Source organism: Canis lupus, chromosome 27 (genome assembly GCF_003254725.2).
Source record: "Canis lupus dingo isolate Sandy chromosome 27, ASM325472v2, whole genome shotgun sequence".
NCBI lineage: Eukaryota > Metazoa > Chordata > Mammalia > Carnivora > Canidae > Canis > Canis lupus.
Window position 1 is genome coordinate 33,741,699 of NC_064269.1, and position 18,506 is coordinate 33,760,204.

At 44.0% G+C, this 18,506-nt stretch overlaps 2 protein-coding genes across 4 annotated transcripts in view; both read right to left on the reverse strand.

The window, feature by feature from the left end:
- The window catches only part of DDX47 (DEAD-box helicase 47), a 37,710-nt gene extending 20,885 nt beyond the window's left edge, over positions 1 to 16,825 (reverse strand). Inside the window, exon 1 of the mRNA XM_025455142.3 lies at positions 16,795 to 16,825. The gene's annotated coding sequence lies outside the window, so the exon portion shown is untranslated. The remainder of the gene's footprint in view (positions 1 to 16,794) is intronic.
- On the reverse strand, positions 11,703 to 16,934 carry APOLD1 (apolipoprotein L domain containing 1). 3 transcript variants are annotated; one of them, XM_025455137.3, is made up of 3 exons: positions 16,795 to 16,934; positions 16,311 to 16,461; positions 11,703 to 15,497 (listed from the first exon to the last, which is right to left on the reverse strand). In XM_025455137.3, the coding sequence occupies exons 2-3, from the start codon at positions 16,410 to 16,412 to the stop codon at positions 14,757 to 14,759; spliced, it is 843 nt and encodes a 280-aa protein (XP_025310922.3). In that variant the 5' UTR covers positions 16,413 to 16,461; positions 16,795 to 16,934; the 3' UTR covers positions 11,703 to 14,756. The 3 variants fall into 3 exon arrangements, with proteins under 3 accessions (XP_025310922.3, XP_025310926.3, XP_035562920.2); XM_025455141.3 differs by lacking the exon at positions 16,795 to 16,934 and adding an exon at positions 15,790 to 15,959 and having other exon boundaries at positions 16,311 to 16,449; XM_035707027.2 differs by lacking the exon at positions 16,795 to 16,934 and having other exon boundaries at positions 16,301 to 16,448.
- Between the last annotated feature and the right edge of the window lie 1,572 nt (positions 16,935 to 18,506).

Genomic DNA, 18,506 nt, shown 5'->3' on the forward strand with positions numbered 1-18,506 from the left:
AGAAAGAAAGAAAGAAAGAGAAAAAGAAAGAAAGAAAGAAAGAAAGAAAGAAAGAAAGAAAGAAAGAAAGAAAGAAAGAAAGAAAGAAAGAAAGAAAGAAAGAAAGAAAGAGGGATCCCTGGGTGGCGCAGCGGTTTGGCGCCTGCCTTTGGCCCAGGGCGCGATCCTGGAGACCCAGGATCGAATCCCACGTCGGGCTCCCGGTGCATGGAGCCTGCTTCTCCCTCTGCCTATGTCTCTGCCTCTCTCTCTCTCTGTGTGACTATCATAAATAAATGGAAAAAAAAAAAAAGAAAGAAAGAATCCTCACAGTCAGGTGGGACTTGAAAACAGAACAGTTTTCACACAGTTTTAGACACAAAAAAGTAATCACAAGTGAGATGAATGGTTCTAAGGAGAAAAGCAAGGGGATGACTTAACCTTTATCTGTGAATCATGGATGTTTTCCCTGCAGAAGTGACTTTTAAACTGAGACCTGGAATTGACTAGTTGTGTGGGAATAAGGAATGGCTTTATTTATTTCTTTTTAAGATTTTATTTATTCATGAAAGACCCAGAGAGAGAGAGAGAGAGAGAGAGGCAGAGACACAGGCAGAGGGAGAAGCAGTCTCCAAGCAGGGAGACTGAGGTGGGACTCAATCCCGGGCTCCCTGCATGGAGCCTGCTTTTCCCTCCGCCTGTGCCTCTGCCTCTCTCTCTGTCTCCTCTCTGTGTATTCTCATGAATAAATAATAAAATAAAAAAAAGATGATGATTTAGGATAAAGCTGGCAGTATAGAGAGGGATCTGAATATCTGGGACCCTATAGGCCATGAAAAGGATCTGAGGATTTGAGACTTTATTCCAAGGGCAACAGGAAGCCTTTGAAGAGATTTGGGCAGAGTTGTATTTGAAAAAATGGCTCAGTCTCCTGCAATGGAGAACAGATCGGGTCAGAGGGAAGAGTAATATCACTTACTAGGTATTCAAGCTAAAGATGATGGTATTTTGGACCAGAGAAGAGCAGTGGAGGTGGAGAGAAATGGACAAAATCAAAGGGTGTGGAAAAACTGGATAAATCCTCATGAATGATTTAACATGGAGGAGGAAGGCCGGGGATGTGTTGATGATTCCCAGTGTCTGGCTTGAGCAAGAAGAAACCAGCTGGAACCTTTATATAGCTAGGAGACACTGGAAGAGAGGCAAATATGTGGGCAGATAAAGTGAGTGAGGTCATGGTCAGAAGAGAATGGTTATTGTAGGAACTGGGCCTTTAACCCAACCCAGATTGGCTCCAGAGCTCCAACTCTTACCACCATACTGAATTATGTATGTGTTATCCCTAGTACAGCTACAGGAGATAGGAATATAAATAATATGCCCTGAAATTTTTCAATTAGGGGGCAAGCCGGGTGGCTCGGCAGTTTAGTGTCGCTTTCAGCCCAGGCGTGATCCTAGAGACCCAGGATCGAGTCCCACATCGGGCTTCCTGCATGGAGCCTGCTTCTCCCTCTGCCTGTGTCTCTGCCTCTGTGTGTGTGTGTGTGTGTGTGTGTGTGTGTGTGTGTGTGTCTGTCTGTCTGTCATGAATAAATAAATAAAATATTTTTTTTAAAAAAGGACTTTCTAATTGTGTGATTTCCCACCCGACTATATGCTCTACAAGGGCAGTGATCACAACTGTGCTATGCCTCATTGCAATGCCCAGTGCCTATCATAGAATAAGCATTTAGCAAATAGTTGCCCAGTGAATAAATGAGACTGATTTGTAGATTAGGCTCCTATGAGTGAGGTTAGCATGAATAAATCCCCAGAGCCTACTTATTTACTAATTATATGGATCATAGGAGTTTCTGAAATTCAATTTAATAAGACTGCAAGCAGCCACTCCCATAATGGGCACCACCCCATAAGCAGTGGCTAGGAGCAGCTCACTCAGTGTGGCAGTAAAGCCAGCTGCTCAGCCAACCCTGCCATTTGGCCCCTTGGACGTTAGCCAGAACCCCTCGGTCTACTACCATCCTTGGGTCTTTCAGATAAGAGAATCCTATGTCCGGGACCTGAAAAAAAACTGGTGTCTCAGACTGAGAGTTACAGTGCAGAGGACAATATTCTAAGATGTAAATAAAATATATAAAGAATAGAATTGACCTGAAGTCAACAACAAGCAGGAAATTCAAATGTTATGCTATAATCCTTATGTAGAAAACCACAAAGGCTAAAGTTTCAAGGTCAGTTCACTCATACTATGGGATGGGTGATAAAGGAAAGGCAGCTATGTCTCATTTCCTGGTTTCCTGGTTGTTTCCTATGCCTTTTACATAAGTGTTTTATTTTTAATCATGCACAATTTTACTTTTTTTTTTAAAGTAGGCTCCACACTCTACATGGGGTTTGAACTCATAACCCTGAGATCAAGAGTCTCATGCTCTACTGATTGAGCCAGCCAGGCACCCCTGCATACACAATTTTTTAAAATTGTTAGAAATGGAGGTGTTTTTGTAATTCCTGGCAATCCAGGTACCATTGCCACGATGAATAGTAACACAGCAGCTTCCAGCCACACTTTCGAATAGAGGCCTGTTAATTTAAGTATAATGAGTTTGATGTCGAAATGTTTAAAATAAATAAACATAAAATAAAACATTAACTATTATCTGGGGCATTTCTCGTCCTTCATGATTGTCGAACTACTTTTCGACAACTGTCTGATGACTGACAATGTTCCCCCAGTACGATTTCTTTTCCTTAAGTAGAAACCAGAAACTCACTTGCCCACCCTCCCTTACACCTAAGGCACAAGTCTCTATCAAACAGAGACACCCATGCCAGGGCTTAGTTCAGAACAAAGTGATGTAAGGATGTGGATCGTGGCATTGGCAGAGGTGTCCAGCTACAGAGGGCAGCAGTGGCAAAGGTTCTGGTGTCCAGAGCCTGTATTGAACTTATAGATGCCACCTAAGGTGTCCTAGCTTAGTGACAGCAGCAGTGGAGTTTCTGCTGGTGTAGTGATGTCACAGAGTTTGGGTGTTGTTCCCAGCTGCATTACCCACAAGCCTTACTTGTACCTTCTTGGAGATTCTCTGATCTTCCTAAAATACTTTAATAAACTTCTCTGTTAAATTAGTTGGAAGAGCTTCTGTTGTTAGCATCTAGGAACTCTGTAGCAGAACTGCTAAGGAGAAGAAACCATGCTTCCCCGATTCTACATAATTAAAACACACTCTTCAGCTGCCCCTCTGTAAGTGACGCTGCACGCTGCCTGGTGAGCCTAACACATTTCCTGTGTCTGTCTGCTGTCTCCCCTGCTGCCCTAAACATCCTCTCAACCACCCAGTGCCGCCCCTCTCCCATTGTCATTCTTAACCCATGACCTTGCTTTCTATTTTGGGGAAAAATGAAGAGGACTTCCACAAGTTCCCACGCCAAATTTAACACTTGCCTGCCCCACTTCCCCTCTTGTTCTGAGGATCTACTTTCAGTGTCCCAGCAAGTGAAGGGCAACCCCCAACTTCTTACTTTCTCAAGAACACTCTTCCAAAGCCTCCATTTCCTGTCCCGCACCATCACCTTTTTCCCTCTCTCCTGGATCATATCCACTGCTGGACAAGATGAAGAGATGATTTCTCTTCATCTTATAGAATATTTTTCATGATCCTGTACACCACCCCCCCCCGCCGCTGCAGCTAGTGCCCACTTTTTTGTTCCCCTTGACAGCAAAACCCTTCAAGAGAGTTGTCTATACAGGCTGTCTCCAATCCTGTCTCTTAAAACCACTTCAGTAAAGTCCCCATTGTTTCTACAGATATTTCTCTTGTCAAGGTCATGGCCTTGCTCTTAAACCAAATGGCCAATTCTCATTCTTCATTTTACTTGATTCTCCAGCAGCCTTTGGCTCTCTCCTCTTTCAGAAATCCTTTTCATTGCCCTCCAAGTCACTGCAGACTCATGGTTTCTCTCCTGCTCTGTTGGCCACTCCTGCCTTCCTAGTTAGCTTCCCCTTATCCCCACCCACTCCTCACTCTGAATGTTGGCAGACCCAGGGCTGAGTCCTTGGAGCTATTCCCTGCCTTCTCTATGTCTACTCACTCCCAAAGTGTCATACCCAATTTCATGCCTCAAATACCACCCATTTGCTAAGAACCCTCACATTCACAACTCTTTTCTGACCCCTCATCAAGCTCCAGACTTATTTATTCAACCATCTACTCATCTTTCCTCCTGAATGTCTCTCGTGTATCAAACTCAATGTCTCTAAAATGGAACACTCCTGATTCCACTCCTCCCCAATTCGTGCCACCCACAGCTGTCCCCAGGTGAGGAAATGGCAATGTCCTCCATCTCAACCACTGAAGCCCGAAGTCCTCTCTTTCTCCCACCTCCCACAACCAACCCATAAGCAAATCCTGTTGGTCTACCTTCACAGTATATCTGTTATCTCATTTCTTTTCTCTACTGCCAGCTACCAACATCTCTCCCCTGCAGTATTGCAATAGCCTCCTAATTGGTCTTCTTGCCTCTACTCTCACCTCTCTGTAGAGAATTCTCCATGTAGCAGCAAAGGGATTCTTATAGAACATAAATCTGATCAGATCAGACTTATGATCAGACTCTGCTTGAAACCTTCCAATGACTCCATTTCACTCAGGGCAAAAGGCAAAGTCCTTATAACAGTCCACAAAGTCCAACCCATGTGGGCCCCACTGCCCTCTGAACTCATCTCCTGCCCAGCTCCCCTTACTTGCTCTGCTGCAGTCCTGCTGAGCTTCCAAGCTCTCTAAATCACATCCAGTATGCTTCTGCCTCAGAGACTTTGTCCTTTCTGGTCCCTCATCCTGGCATGTTCTTTCCTTGGGTACCTGCATGGCTCTCTCCCCCACACCAGCTTTAAGTCTTCACTCAAATGTCTCCTTGTCATTGAGGCCTTGCAACCCCTCTCTGCCTACACTCTCTCTCCTGTCCCTGCTTTGTTTTTCTCCATGGCACTTATTACCATAAGCAGAATAATGGCCCCCACAGATGTGCACATTTCTAATCTCCAGAATCTGTGCACACCTTCTGTTCAGGGGAACAAGGGGAATCAAATTGCAGATGGAGTTAAGGTTGCTAATCAGCTGATTTTAAAATAGGCAGATGATGGTAGATTGTCCAGGTGGGCCCAATGTAATCATAATGGTCCAGAAAAGTAGAAGAAAAGGCAGAAGAGGCCAGAATGATGCAATGGGAGAAGGACTCAACCCATCATTGCAGGCTTTGAAGAGGGAAGAAGAGTTTAAGAACACAGCTTAAGAACATAGCAGCCTCTAGAAGACAGAAAAGGCACGAAAACCATTCTCCCTTAGAGCCTCCAGAAAGGATCATAGCCCCATCAGCTACTTTATTTTAGTCCAGTGAGGCCCGTGTCAGACTTCTGACTGTAAGAAAATAAATGTGTGTCATTTTAAGCCACTGAGCTTTCAGTAATTTGTTACAGCAGCAATAGGAAACAAATACTATTTCACAAACTAGATATTTACTTCTTTACTTAGGTCTGTATTCCCTATCATCACAATCCATGATAGTAGAGATATTTGGCTATTTTGTCTACTACTCTGTGCTCACTGCCAGAAAAATACCTAGTATATAGTGGGTATTCAATAAATACTTTGTTGAATGAATGAATATCTACATATCTGTAGGTGTCTGATGTGTATGAGAGGGAATAAGGAAGAGGAAAGACAGAGCAGTGAATGTCACATGGAAAGGTTATATGCTCGTATGCAAAAGGAATAGTAAACTAGACTGAGATTCTGGAAACTGGGCCCAGATTGGTCATCCCTGGTAAAGAGAAGAGAAGCTCAACAGCTTTCCACATATAAGACAGGAGTGTGGGGACAAAGTCCAACTTGACTATGGTACACAAAGGAAAACTTTTTCCCTTACTAGCTCCTGTACACCAAAGGGAATGGTGTCTTCCCATCCTGTCCTGGGAGGGAAATGCAGATCACCAACTACATGAGAAACCTTACAGAGCTGGTCATGCTAGAGAGATAGAAAATGATAACCCAGACTTCCCCTCTTAGAAGATATCTCTTATTTAAAAAAAAAAAAAAAAGATACCTCTAATTAAGGAGGCCACTCTGGGGAGGAAAGCTTTCAGAGATCAGGAAGTTCACTGTCAGCATGACAGATTTATGATTCAGTGCTGACCTAGGGCTGGGTTTAGGTTTTTGATGCCAGAGCCTACGGAGATGAGGCATCAGGTTCAACATAGAACTGCCTTTTCTCTCTGCTCCTGCTTTTCATCACTAAAGGACTTGCAAACATTTGCACTGGTGGCACACAGTGATTCTTCTGATTCTTCTGCCCAGCTCATTCAAAACCACCAGGCCCAATGGATAAAGAAAATGTACTACATACATTTACAGTAGAATACTATTCACCCATAAAAAAGAAATCTGGCAATTTGTGACAGCATGGATGGATATTGAGAACATTATGATACGTGAAATAAGTCAGACAGTGGACCACAAATCCTGTATGATCTCACTTCCATGTGAAATTAAAAAAAAAAAAACTCATAGAAAAAAAGATCAGTTAGATTTGTGACCCCCACAGGCAGGGGCAGGAGAAGGGGGATTGGACTAAAGTAATCAAAGGGTACAAATGTCCAGTTATAAGAGAAATAAGTAGCAGGTCTAATGCACAACATGACAGCATGACAGCTAGAGCTAATACTGCTGTATAGTGGAAAAGTTGCTAAAAGAGTAGATCCTTAAAGTTCTCATCGCAATGAAAAAAATCTTTTTTCTTTTTCTTTTCTTTCTCTCTCTCTCTCTCTTTTTTTTTTTGCATCTATATGAGATGATGGAGGTTAACTAAACTTATTGTGGTAAGAATTTTGCGATATATTCAAGTCAGGTCATTAAACAGTGCTGTATGTCAATTCTATCTCAATAAAAGAAGAAAAATCCCACCAGACCTGCAGTTTCTTGGAAGATATCCACCTCATAATGGCCTGACCCTGCTTATTCCAGCTGCTCACCCTCTGATTTCCACCTTCCTCTCTCTCACAAGGCTTCCACCCACCACCACACTTGGGTCCTTGTTTTCCTGTCTCAGCCCTTCTTGTAAAATCCCCAAACTACATCATTGTTTTTTCATTAAAACCACAGAATCAAGTTCATCTTGGCCCTCACAGTCTCACCAATCATAACATCCTACTAAAACAACAACACAGGAACTCAGCACACTCAATTTGAGTTATGTACTCAAATTCAGAGTCAAGTTTTAGGTAAGGTTACATTCCATTAGACTGGAAAGTGGGGAAATCTGTAATTCATGTAAGTAAATCAAGGATTGGAGAGTAGCTTGAATTTGAGCAGAAAGGGCCTGAAATCAGGAGAACCAGATGGAAGATTGTTGCAGGTATTAGGGGTAAAAGCCCAGATAGGTCGTGGTAGCAATGGAATGGATCAAAATGGAAAGGCGATACCTTGGCAAAGGCTTATCAGAGAGATAAGGAGGGGGAAGATTTAGAAATGACAGGGAGATTTCAAGATAGGCATCAGGAATTCCAATGCTCCCTTTGATAGAAGTGTTGTGAAACTGCATCAGTTTTGCCAAGGAGAAGGAGAATATGTTTAGCTTTAGTCATGCTGGGAAGTAATGCCAGTATATCTCTGAGCAAAACAGCACTTGTTCATTTGTTCATTCATGCAACAGATGCTTACAGAGCATGTCCTGTGGTGGCAGCTGGAAAGACACTGTGGGGAGGCTTAACACTATCCTTGATATTGTTTCTGTTCATAAGAGCCTTGGGGTATGTACACATATCTCTAATAAAAGGCATCATGTGCTAAGTCTGTGTGAGACACAGAGTGCTCTTAGACATTCCGTTAAGTGCAAGACCATGGGATGCCTGGATGGGTCAGTGGTTGAATGTCTGCCTCCAGCTCAGGGTGTGGTCCCAGAGTCCCAGGATCAAGTCCCGCATCAAGCTCCCCCATGGGGAGCCTGCTTTTCCCAACTCTGACTGTCTCTGTCTCTCTCTGTGTGTCTCTCATGAATAAAAAAAAAAGCAAGAATGTTAAAAAATAAAACAGGGACACTTGGGTGGCTCAGTGGTTGAGCTTCTGCCTTTGGTTCAGCTTGATCCTAAAGTCCCGGAGTGGAGTCCCACGTCGGGCTTCCTGCATGGAGCCTGCTTCTCCCTCTGCCAATGTCTCTGCCTCTCTCTCTGTGTCTCTCACGAATAAATAAATAAAATATTTAAAACAAAAATGAAAACAAAAAACCCAGGTCATCCAGGGGTACCTGGTTGGCTCAGTCGGTAGAGCCCACGACTCTTGATCTTGAGGTTGTGAGTTGGAACCCCATGTTGGGTGTGGAGATACTTTTAAAAATAGTTTTTAAAACAACAAGGGGGTGCCTGAGTAGCTCAGTCAGTTAAGCATCTACCTTCGGCTCAGGTCATGATCTCCAGGTCCTGGGATGGAACCCCGCATTGGGCTCCCCACTGAGTAGGGAGTCTGCTTATCCTTCTCCCTCTGCACCTCCTCCCGCTCTTGCTCTCTCTCTCAAATAAATAAAATCTTTAAAAAAAAAAAAAACAAACAGGAACAACAGATTATCCACAAAGTGTTATTATTTTGAATAGTTTCATGATACCTAAGGTCTTACTTGTACTCACACCCATCAGCTTTCCCACAAGCTTCCAGCAGTTTGAGGCCATACCACCACAATGGAATTGAGTACACACCCCTAACGGGAAGAAAACTGACAAGCAGGTTCAGTGGTGGTTTCGATGGAATGACCCCCAGATGTTTCATTTTCAGAGGTTTTTATACAAGATCTGGAAAGGCCTGTTGAACCAGTCATTTATTTATGCATGTCAGTGTGACCTCTGACAATGCCTTCCCAGCCCATCAGTGGTTAGCAAAAAGTTCTTATTAAGCATGTCCTTACATTCAAAATGTTTTGTTCACAAGAATTTTGTCATGATTGAGACATCTGGGGCAGCATTACAAAATATCTGTGCACAACTTTTTATGATCTAAGCTGAAGTTTGATCACTTTCAAATCACATCCACATTGCGTTTTTTGTTTTCTGGGTTTTTGTTTTGTTTTGTTTTGTTTTCAAATACTCATCATTTGCAAAGCTACATTTTAGTTTCTTGTTGATTAGCCTACTGACATAAGATTACCCTGCCTAAAAAAAAAAAAAAAAAAAAAAAAAAAAGATTACCCTGCCTAGTTTACAGGATGGTTAGCACTGTGAGATCTAGAACACTATCTTGCTCACAGATGACAGTAGGTAGTAAAATTAGTATTCAATAAGTATTTTCCAGATGAATGAATGAATCTGTCAACCTATTATTAAAAATGTTGTCAAGATTGTGAGCTATCATTTTATATTACAAATATATGTACTCTCAGAAGAGCTAATGAGCATAATTCTGGAGTAGGACTGCCAGGATTCGAATCCTGAGACACCTCTAGCTAACTGAATGACCTCTTACTTCCTTACCTTCTTTATCTAACAGAATGGGGTAATCATATTGACCACCCCATAAGATTTTTGAAAGATAAATGTAATAATACATGTCAAACTGTACTTAGAACAAGTAAGTTTTCAATAAATGTTAGCTATTACTACTATCATTAAATATCCACACCTTTTATATTTATTATCTACATGTCATTTCATTTAAACACTGAGAAAAGTAATGTTCCTCAACAGTTCACCAGTACAATTTTACTAACAAGGGAGGGCAGGATAAATGTCTGCATGCCAACCAGGGAGCCTGGAAAAAGTCATTTTATCTAAAAGAAAGATTTGAGACATCATTACCCCTCCCCCACTCTATCTACAAAAATGTTGGTAAATTTAGCAACTTTATCCACACAAATGCTGGAACAAGCCATACCAAGGCTACTTCTGTGTATTTGGGAGGCAGAGGTCTTGGCTGTGACTCATTGCTAAAGTTCTGGGGCAAATCAGGTCACAAGCCTGCCTGCAGGCCCAGCCCTGGGATTATATTGGAAATACAAAATGGCATTAAACATCATCCTTTGCAGATGTAGCTTGGTAGAGCCAAGCTTTACCTGCGCAGGCAAGAGCATTTTGGAGGACCTTCTCCCCACAACTTAATTCTACTACCAGTCAGGATCAGGGGTGTGGATGGGGCCTTAATGTTCCTTTTTAGCCTCTGCAGTGGTCTTGCTTCAGCAGCATGACTTCCCCTCTCCTACCGATCCTCTGGTTGCTAAGGGATTATTTCCAGATCATGAGGCTCTCACTCTTTGTCCTCTTCCAGACCACAACAGGTTTACCTTCTATCATATGAGTTTGCAAAAAACACCATCCGAACCTCCTGTCAACTCAACAAGGAGAGATTTATTGCAATTAACTAAAAGGACACTTGTCATGACAGGAACACCATATGCTTCAGCAAAGATAGGATCCCAGCTTGTGGCTGACTTTTGCAAACAGTCCTTCCAATGCAGCCTTTCCTTCTTTGCTTCTCTTTTCTTTCTTCTTCTTCTTTCTTCTTCTTTCTTCTTCTTCTTCTATTTTTTTTCCTGGCTGCATAGTCATTAATAGTGCAACATTCAGACCCAGGGGAATTTCCAAGGTGGAGACTCAGAGGCTGGCACTCGGATAGTGAGATCACCTCTGGGACAGTTCTCAAAAGACAACCACTACAGACTCTTTGAATTGCTGTGCCTTCCACTCAATGTCCAAAATCCTTTTCTTCCTTACAAAAAGAATCCAAGGGTGCTGGCTTTGGCATATACTATATACATATACTAAAATTGGAATAAACAGAATCCTAGGTATAGTAAGAACAGCGAATTTGTGGCTAAAAATACTACATTTCCCAACAGGCCTTGCATGGTCAAGACAGTTACCTGCAAGGTAAAGTCTCCTGCAAATTTCTGGGACAGTTTTGCCTTCACCCTTACTTTCTGGCTCTCTCTAGTGTTTGGGTTTTGTGAAGGCTGATTTGGCGGATTCTAGGTTTCCTTTCAATTACTTCCTAGGTTGCAATTATGTCCAAAGATTTTGAAACTGCTGAGACTTCTAGATAATAAGAGAATTCCTGTAACAGGAGTTAATTATGTTTTTAAAAATTGATTTATACAATTCAACACTGAATATTCTAAGTGACCATGATTACACATCTGCCCCTTTTCAAAGTTACTAATTTATACGCAGGTGGACATAAGATTAGGTAATTAATTACAAAAAGGTCAGAAAGTTTGAGGAATGGCAATTTATTTCAATGAAAAGAAAGGACTTATTTTGCTACAGTGGGAAAAAATGTGCAGTTCAGAAACAGCTGCATTTAACTGTATCCCCATTTATCTCTGCACAATGTTTTATGCCCATGTCTCACTTCCCTCTACTTCCTTTTCACACTAAGGTATTGAATGAGAAAAATATCAAGTTGACTGATTGTTTGGCTTATCTGATCTAGGGTGGCTTCAACACCACTCTTCTCTTTTTTCTCCAAGTAACTACTTTCCACTTTGACATTTGCCTTCTTGGAAATGACAAGTGCCTGAGGGCAAATGCATCAAAGCAATGAAGATCAGAATGTTTGCTAAGGATCATTTTTTCATAGAGCAGAATGTCATTTTACTGAATCCTTGAAATGCAGAACCAGATAAACCTCGTTTTTGTGGAAAAAAACAATCCAAATGATTATAAACCCAAAAAACTAACAGAAGCACATAAATCTTAGTACAAAATTTTTATTTTTCAAACTTGGACATTTTCCTGGAGTGCATTTGTAATCTAAATATCCCTCTCTCTTCTTCCTTTTACAACATACCATTTCAATCTGTTTGTTTATAGAATGAAGTCCTTAAGGAAAAGCCTTATTTGCATTCCCGCAAAAGAAATAAATAAACATTTGTCTCTAGGACCCATTTAACTGAACTTGACTAAATCCTGGTTAGAAGGCTCCACAGAAAAGGATGGATAATATTTCATTACCGACAAATTCTTTTTAATATAGCTAAGCACTTCATTAAATTATCTAAATCCAAAAAAAAAAAATTATCTAAATCCATGTACTGAGCTCCTATAATGTTCCAAGTATTGTTGCAAAGTAGAAACTCTTCCTTAAGTGTAACAGGGGCCATTGAAATGATAAGTTTGGGAGTTTATGACTTTGATTCCCCCAGATACTCTAATGATAGGAAAAGTTTGCTGTTTGCTTCCTGAAATGCCAAGTTTATTTCTAGGGAACCACCGACCCATTGGAAAACTGTAACTCAAACCTCAGCATTAATAAAAGATGGCCTTAGGGAGTAGTTGTACCTTTGTGACATAACACAACCAACAATGCGAGGTACATTCTGATGATCTAAAATGCTGGTATCCGTGCACGGTAGTCTGAGAAATGACACCAGTTTAAAAAGAAACCAGTACCAACTTCAAAAGAAACCAGGATACAGATCAATTGCAATTTATAGGAAAAGCAAAAAATAGAACCGCTAAGCCGTCCTGCCCAGCACTGAAATTAAAGTTCCTCAGATACTCTTCCATCATCAGGAAACATGGGGGTAGAATGGGTCAATTTAAAGCATGTTAGATAATTAAATAACACAGCCTAGTTTTGCGTGCATGGTCCCAAAGCCTTTTCAACATATTTTTCGACATTATAGTTGTAGGAATGGAAATTGAAGAAACTATAAGCATTTTCTTACAGACAGCTTACAGATTCCTTACAGCTCCCAAAGTAAAAACATGACACCTCACACCGTGATACAAGCTATTTTTCTATCACCCATAACCTCACAGGACAGCAGGCTTCCCTGGTCTGAGTGCTTCCTTCACATGCCTCTAGTTGGGGTTCTTTCCCTGCACAAAATAGGTTTGCTTTTCAGGTCAAGTGTTACTTGTTGGTAAAGTACCTTCACGATAAATATGCTTGCATCATTTCTATAGCCCACAAGTCAAACCTCCATTGATAAGCTTAAATTCGGCCCTTGGTCTCTCTATTCAGAACTTCCCACATTTACCTAAAAGGACAGTTTAAATTACTGGGGAATAAAATATCCCTTGCCTGGAGAGAGACTTATTCAATAAGACCGTTGCCATTTCCAGTTCATGCCCCACCTTAGGGGGGAAATGAACTCAACCTCATCTCCTGAAAAGAGCCTCAGTAGTCTCCCATTCAGAAAATCGCTCTTCCTATTGTTTCCTAAATGTGATGTGGTGATTAAATACAACTAAATGCAAATAATAAACAGCAATTAAATAACAAACTTAAAATAAATTAAAAAAAAAAATACATGGCCTGGCAGTTTTCAGAGAAGGTAACAAAGGTCAATATGCTTTAAATTCACATTCCTTTGTGTATCAGTTCTTACAATGAGTGGGCAACACTGCCCTCTAGAGGAGTTATTATGTTATAGCCCTTATTTCAGTGGTGGGAAATTGCCCCAGTACCCACTAAAACATATCCCACACACATGCACATTCTTTCTTTTACTTTTGGGACCCTGTCTGTTCCTGACCTTCTGTGAACAACTCTGAAGACCATGGAGCCTCTGGAGAGGCCTTTGAGACTTTGTGAACGCTCACAAGGGGATCAGAAACAAACATGTGTGGCAGTGCTCTACAAAACTTGGTAGGTATCAGAATCACCCTGTGGGTTTACCAACACAGGTTGCTGGGCCCCACCTCCAGAGTTTCTGACTCGTTCAGTCAACAGTTGGGTCCGAGAATTTGCCTTTCTCACAAGTTCCCAGGTAATGCTAATGTTTCCAGTCCGGGGGCCACACTTCATGAGCCAGACACTGTGCTTGGCACTTTATCTCAATACCTCAATGACAGGGTGACATTTTAGCATCTGTTTCACAGACCAAGAAACTAAGCGTCAGAGAAATTAAGTGGCCAAGTTCACACAGCCGAGACGGCGCTTACAATAAACCCAGGACTGTCTAACTCAAAGCCACTGCTCTCTTCTGTATACTAGGCTGTCCGTAAATGCAATTGTTAGTCACTTCATCTCCCTTGGCCTCAGCATCTTGTTGCAAGGGGTGGGACTCAGATGACCGTTTAGCTGGTTTCCCTCCCAGAATATCTGGATATGATAAGGTCTGGATATGAAAGTCCTCAGGAATAACTCCTCTGCCCCGAGCTCGATTTGTGAGTGGGAGACACTGAGAGTGGTGCAAGGGCCAGTCGATGGGAGAGGCCCCTCTTGGGTACTAAACCCTGCTACATGGTGCAGAGGGTATCTGATGTGCTCTGGATTCTGGAGTTCTTTGTACTCAGAAACTCTGGAAGAGAAGTTTAAAAGCTAGTGTGTCTCCTCCCATAGGCATTCTGAGGCCCGCAATGCTGATGGAGCTTGGAGAGGCCCCAGAGGGTGGCTGCACCCACATCCTTCCCAACCTCTACCCAAACCACCGCGCCTGGGGCAGGGACCCTGAAACAGCTTTAATGCAGTAGTGCCCACCGCAGTGGAGCCTGAACGGTTCTGATAAAGGAAACATCATTTTCGGCTCACACAGCCCATAGGATTAGGCAAGAAAAAGAAAAAAAGAAAAAAAAAGCCCCTAGCCCTCAACCCCAGGCAGGCCGTCACAGTGATGGGAACAGAGGGGCTCTGAGGACTCCCCCCTTTCCCCGATTTCAAGAACAGTCGAGAACAGTTTTTCTCATCCTTTGCGTTCGGCTCCTAATCCAACTTGGAGTTGTTTTCCTGAGGGAGCTGCAAATCTGGAGCATCCCGTGGGGACGGCTTCTGGCCTCGGTCACCGGGGAAAGGGTGTTCTCAGAGAAACAGCGCTGCGGCCTGGTCAGCAGCGATCCTGGGGTCGCGGCCGCGGCCGCCCTTGGCGCAGAGCTGGACTCTGGCCTCCAGCTGCTCGCTGAGCTCGTCCAGGGCCCCGGTGCAGGACTCCAGGCTCTCGGCCAGTTTCTGAATCTTGGCCTTCAGCACGGCCTGGCTAACCCTGGTGGCCCCCTCCGCCCGCCTGGGGAGGAGGAAGCCGCGGGAGCCGAAGAAGACGACGCAGTAGACAGAGTTGTACAGCGCGACCGAGGCGTTCCGCCCGCACTGCAGCAGCTGGCGGTCCCCGCGGCCCTGGCAGCGGCAGAAGAACTCGAGGCAGCTCAGGATCTCGCGCATCTGGTCCTGGCAGGCGGCGGCGATCTCCTGCACCCTGCGCAGCTCCCGGGAATGGCAGAAGATCAGGGACAGGTCGGACGTGACGGTGACGGCGCCTCCGGCCGTGGCCACCCCCAGCCCGACGGCCGACGCCACCAGCGAGGCCCCCAGCGTCACGGGGCTGAGCGAGAGCCCCACGATCGCCGCCACGGCGCCCGCCGCGCTCAGCGAGCTCCCGGCCACGTTGGCCGCCAGGGAGCGCAGGCGGAGGCGCTCGAGGCGCCGGGCCACGTCGCGCAGGCGCAGTACGTGGCCGTGCAGGCGGCCGCGGCGGTCCAGCAGCAGCCCCTGGAAGCGGCGCAGCGCGTCGGCGCCCTGCAGCTCCCGCGCCGGCGGCTCCATGCCCTGCGGGGACACACACGCGCGTCAGCCCGGGTCTCCGCGCCCGCCCCCCGCCCGGCCCGCGGGCTCGCGCTCGCCGCGCCACGGGGCATCCCACGAGCTCGCTTTCCCGCCAGGCCTGTGCGTGTCCCGCTCGCAAAGACCAGCTCTGCAGGCTGCGCCCAACCACACCAGTTCTCGGGACCCTAAAAGGCACATGCACGCGGGGGGTGTAATGCTCTGCTCTGCTCTGCTTCCCTCCCCGGGAACGGGAACGGGAACGGGAACGCTAAGGGTGCGCTTGATTAACCGTTACCTAAGATGGGAGGTGCTCAGGGAGGAGGCAGTGGGGGCCTTGGAAGTCTACTGCAATTCCGAGGCCCCTGCTCCGTCACTTTACATCTGGTACATTGTACCCAGTTCGCAAAGCCTTTTCCTTACGTGAAGACTTGGATCCTGAGAGTTTTGCAATATGTTTTTTCCCTCCTGGTGAGTGAAAAAGACAAGTCACCCCCCCCCCAAAAAAAAAAAAACAAACTCAAAAATCGTATTGTCTTATCAAATGTAAGAAACTAATCTTTCTTAGATGCTTCCCTGAATTAACTCTTCTGCTTGTTTTTCCAGGTTCTTACCTTAGAGTCAAGCCTAAGATGTCCTTTGGGCTATTTTTTTTTTTTTCTAATTCTCACTCTTTGATGGGTGCACAGTTAAAACTAAATCACATTAAAATTAATGCCACTATGTTTTTTTACGAGGAAATCTTCCTTTAAAAAATGAGTAACGGCTGGATAAAACAAAGTGTCTGACATTTTTGTTTAACAACTCACGGAGGGCTACCTTGTACCAAGTTGAATTGAAGCCAGTTGAAGATGACAGAGAGAACTGTACATCTGGGGTAAAAGTACATCCTTCCTTGTTGCCAGAGATTCCCACCTTCATACCCACTGTACTCCTCGTTATAGGAACTTCTTAAAAGTCGCAAATAAACCTTAGAAATAGAGCATTTCAATACTGTGAGACATCAAAGCAGGATCATTATTCTCATCTGAAAGATGAGAAAAATTAAAATACAGACACGTTCTAGATGCAGCTGATTCTTCACAGAACCGTCTAGAATCTTGGTCTCCCGGCTCCTAGGCCTTAATTTTATTTGCACGCCCTCATTATTCCATCCACCAGTGATAAGTTTTCAGGCAAAGACACCTCTTAGTAAAATGAGGAAGAGTCACACAAAATATACAGTGGACCAAGGATACAACCCCAATATTACTATTCCAATGGCCATCCTTTAGACAGAATCCCTCTAGGCTCCCCCACTTACCATTCACTTCTGGCTACCTCCAGGAAAGAAAAAGCTGAGGCTGTTTCTGGATGAGCATGTTTTATAGTTCCAGAGAACCAATGGCTGCCCTGGGAAAGCCTTGTCTCATTCTGAGAATTTGCCATTTCCTGTCCTGGTCCCCTGCTGCCTTCAACCAGAAGGATGTGACATGGTGGAAAATGACCTGCCAGGCACACAGCACATCCCGTTTTTAGGAAACGAACATTGTGTGTTCGCTTTCCCCCCAAAGGCAGGAAAAGAACGACAGGCTCTTCCCCAACTTGAAACAACTGTTGTCATTCTCCCAGGGGGCATACCCTGCCTTTCCTCTCCTGAGAATAGCTAATGACGTCATCTGGGAGGACAACAAACGCATGCCAGGCTGACCAAGTAGACTGTTTCTTGAGAGGACGTCATGACAAAATCCTTTTTTCAAAAGAAAAAGAAAGGAGGGAACCCTCTTATGGCTGATATAGCCACCCACAGTCCACTCCCGGTATTTTTAACAGCATCGTGAATCTGCGCGGTTGCAACGCGACCCACTCAGCGCACGGTCTTAAGAGTGTAAGGCCACACCCACAGGAAGTGCTCCGTGCAGTTTTGGGAATCTCCAGCTGCGGAGAAGATCCTGGAGGTCCCAGAAAGGGCACACTGCAGGCCAAATGCGTCAGAAAAATCAGTGGGGTCAGGCTGCACAAGGAGCTAATTATACACTTTCAACAGCAGCTGGAATTTGGCTTCCTGGGTTTTCATTTGAAGTGGCAATTGTAGCCCTATACAATAGTTAAATGAATGGATTCTATTCCCAGGTTAGTGGAGCATGGGCTGAAGGGCAATTATCTGGATCATTCCGGAGGGAAAAACGTATGGCATCTGTGGATGCTTTCTGAAGCATTCAGATAGGTGGTTGGAGCTCAGCCTGGAAGCCCCAAATACATCATCCTTCTCATTCTTCCACCTTCAAATAAGGAAGGGCAAGTTGGTTTTTCACTTAAATAATGATTGTCTCAACTCTCTAGTTCATCTACAAAGTCTTTACAGCCATATCTTTCTGGAACAAAATTAAGTTCCCCACCTTTATGCTGGGAAAATTGGACAGCCACGTGCAGAAGAATGAAACTAGACCATTCTTTTACACCAGACACAAAGATAAACTCAAAATGGATGAAAGATCTAAATGGGAGACAAGAATCCATCAAAATCCTTAGAGGAGAACACAGGCAACACCCTTTTTGGACTTGGCCACAGCAACTTTTTGCAAGATACATCCATGAAGGCAAGGGAAACAAAAGCAAAAATGAATTATTGGGACTTAATCGAGATAAGAAGCTTCTGCACAGCAAAAGAAACAGTCGACAAAACTAAAAGACAACCTACAGAATGGGAGAAGATATTTGCAAATGATGTATCAGTTAAAGGGCTAGTATCTAAGATCTAGAAAGAACTTATTAAACTTAACAGCAAAGAAACAAACCAATCCTGAAATGGGCAAAAGACATGAACAGAAATTTCACAGAGGAAGACATAGACATGGCCAACAAGCACATGAGAAAATGCTCCACATCACTGGCCATCAAGGAAATACAAATCAAAACCACAATGAGACACCACCTCACACACCAATGAGAATGGGGAAAATTGACAAGACAGGAAACAACAAATGTTGGAGAGGATGCCGAGAAAGGGGAACCCTCTTGCATTCTTGGTGGGAA

Excerpts from the sequence above, each read along its gene's own strand:
- APOLD1 (XM_025455137.3), bottom strand. The coding sequence starts at position 16,412 with ATGAAGGTGGGAATCTCTGGCAACAAGGAAGGATGTACTTTTACCCCA. Across the intron at positions 15,498-16,310 it reads TCAATTCAACTTGGTACAAG|GGCATGGAGCCGCCGGCGCG; the intron begins GTAGCCCTCCGT and ends GTGTCCCCGCAG.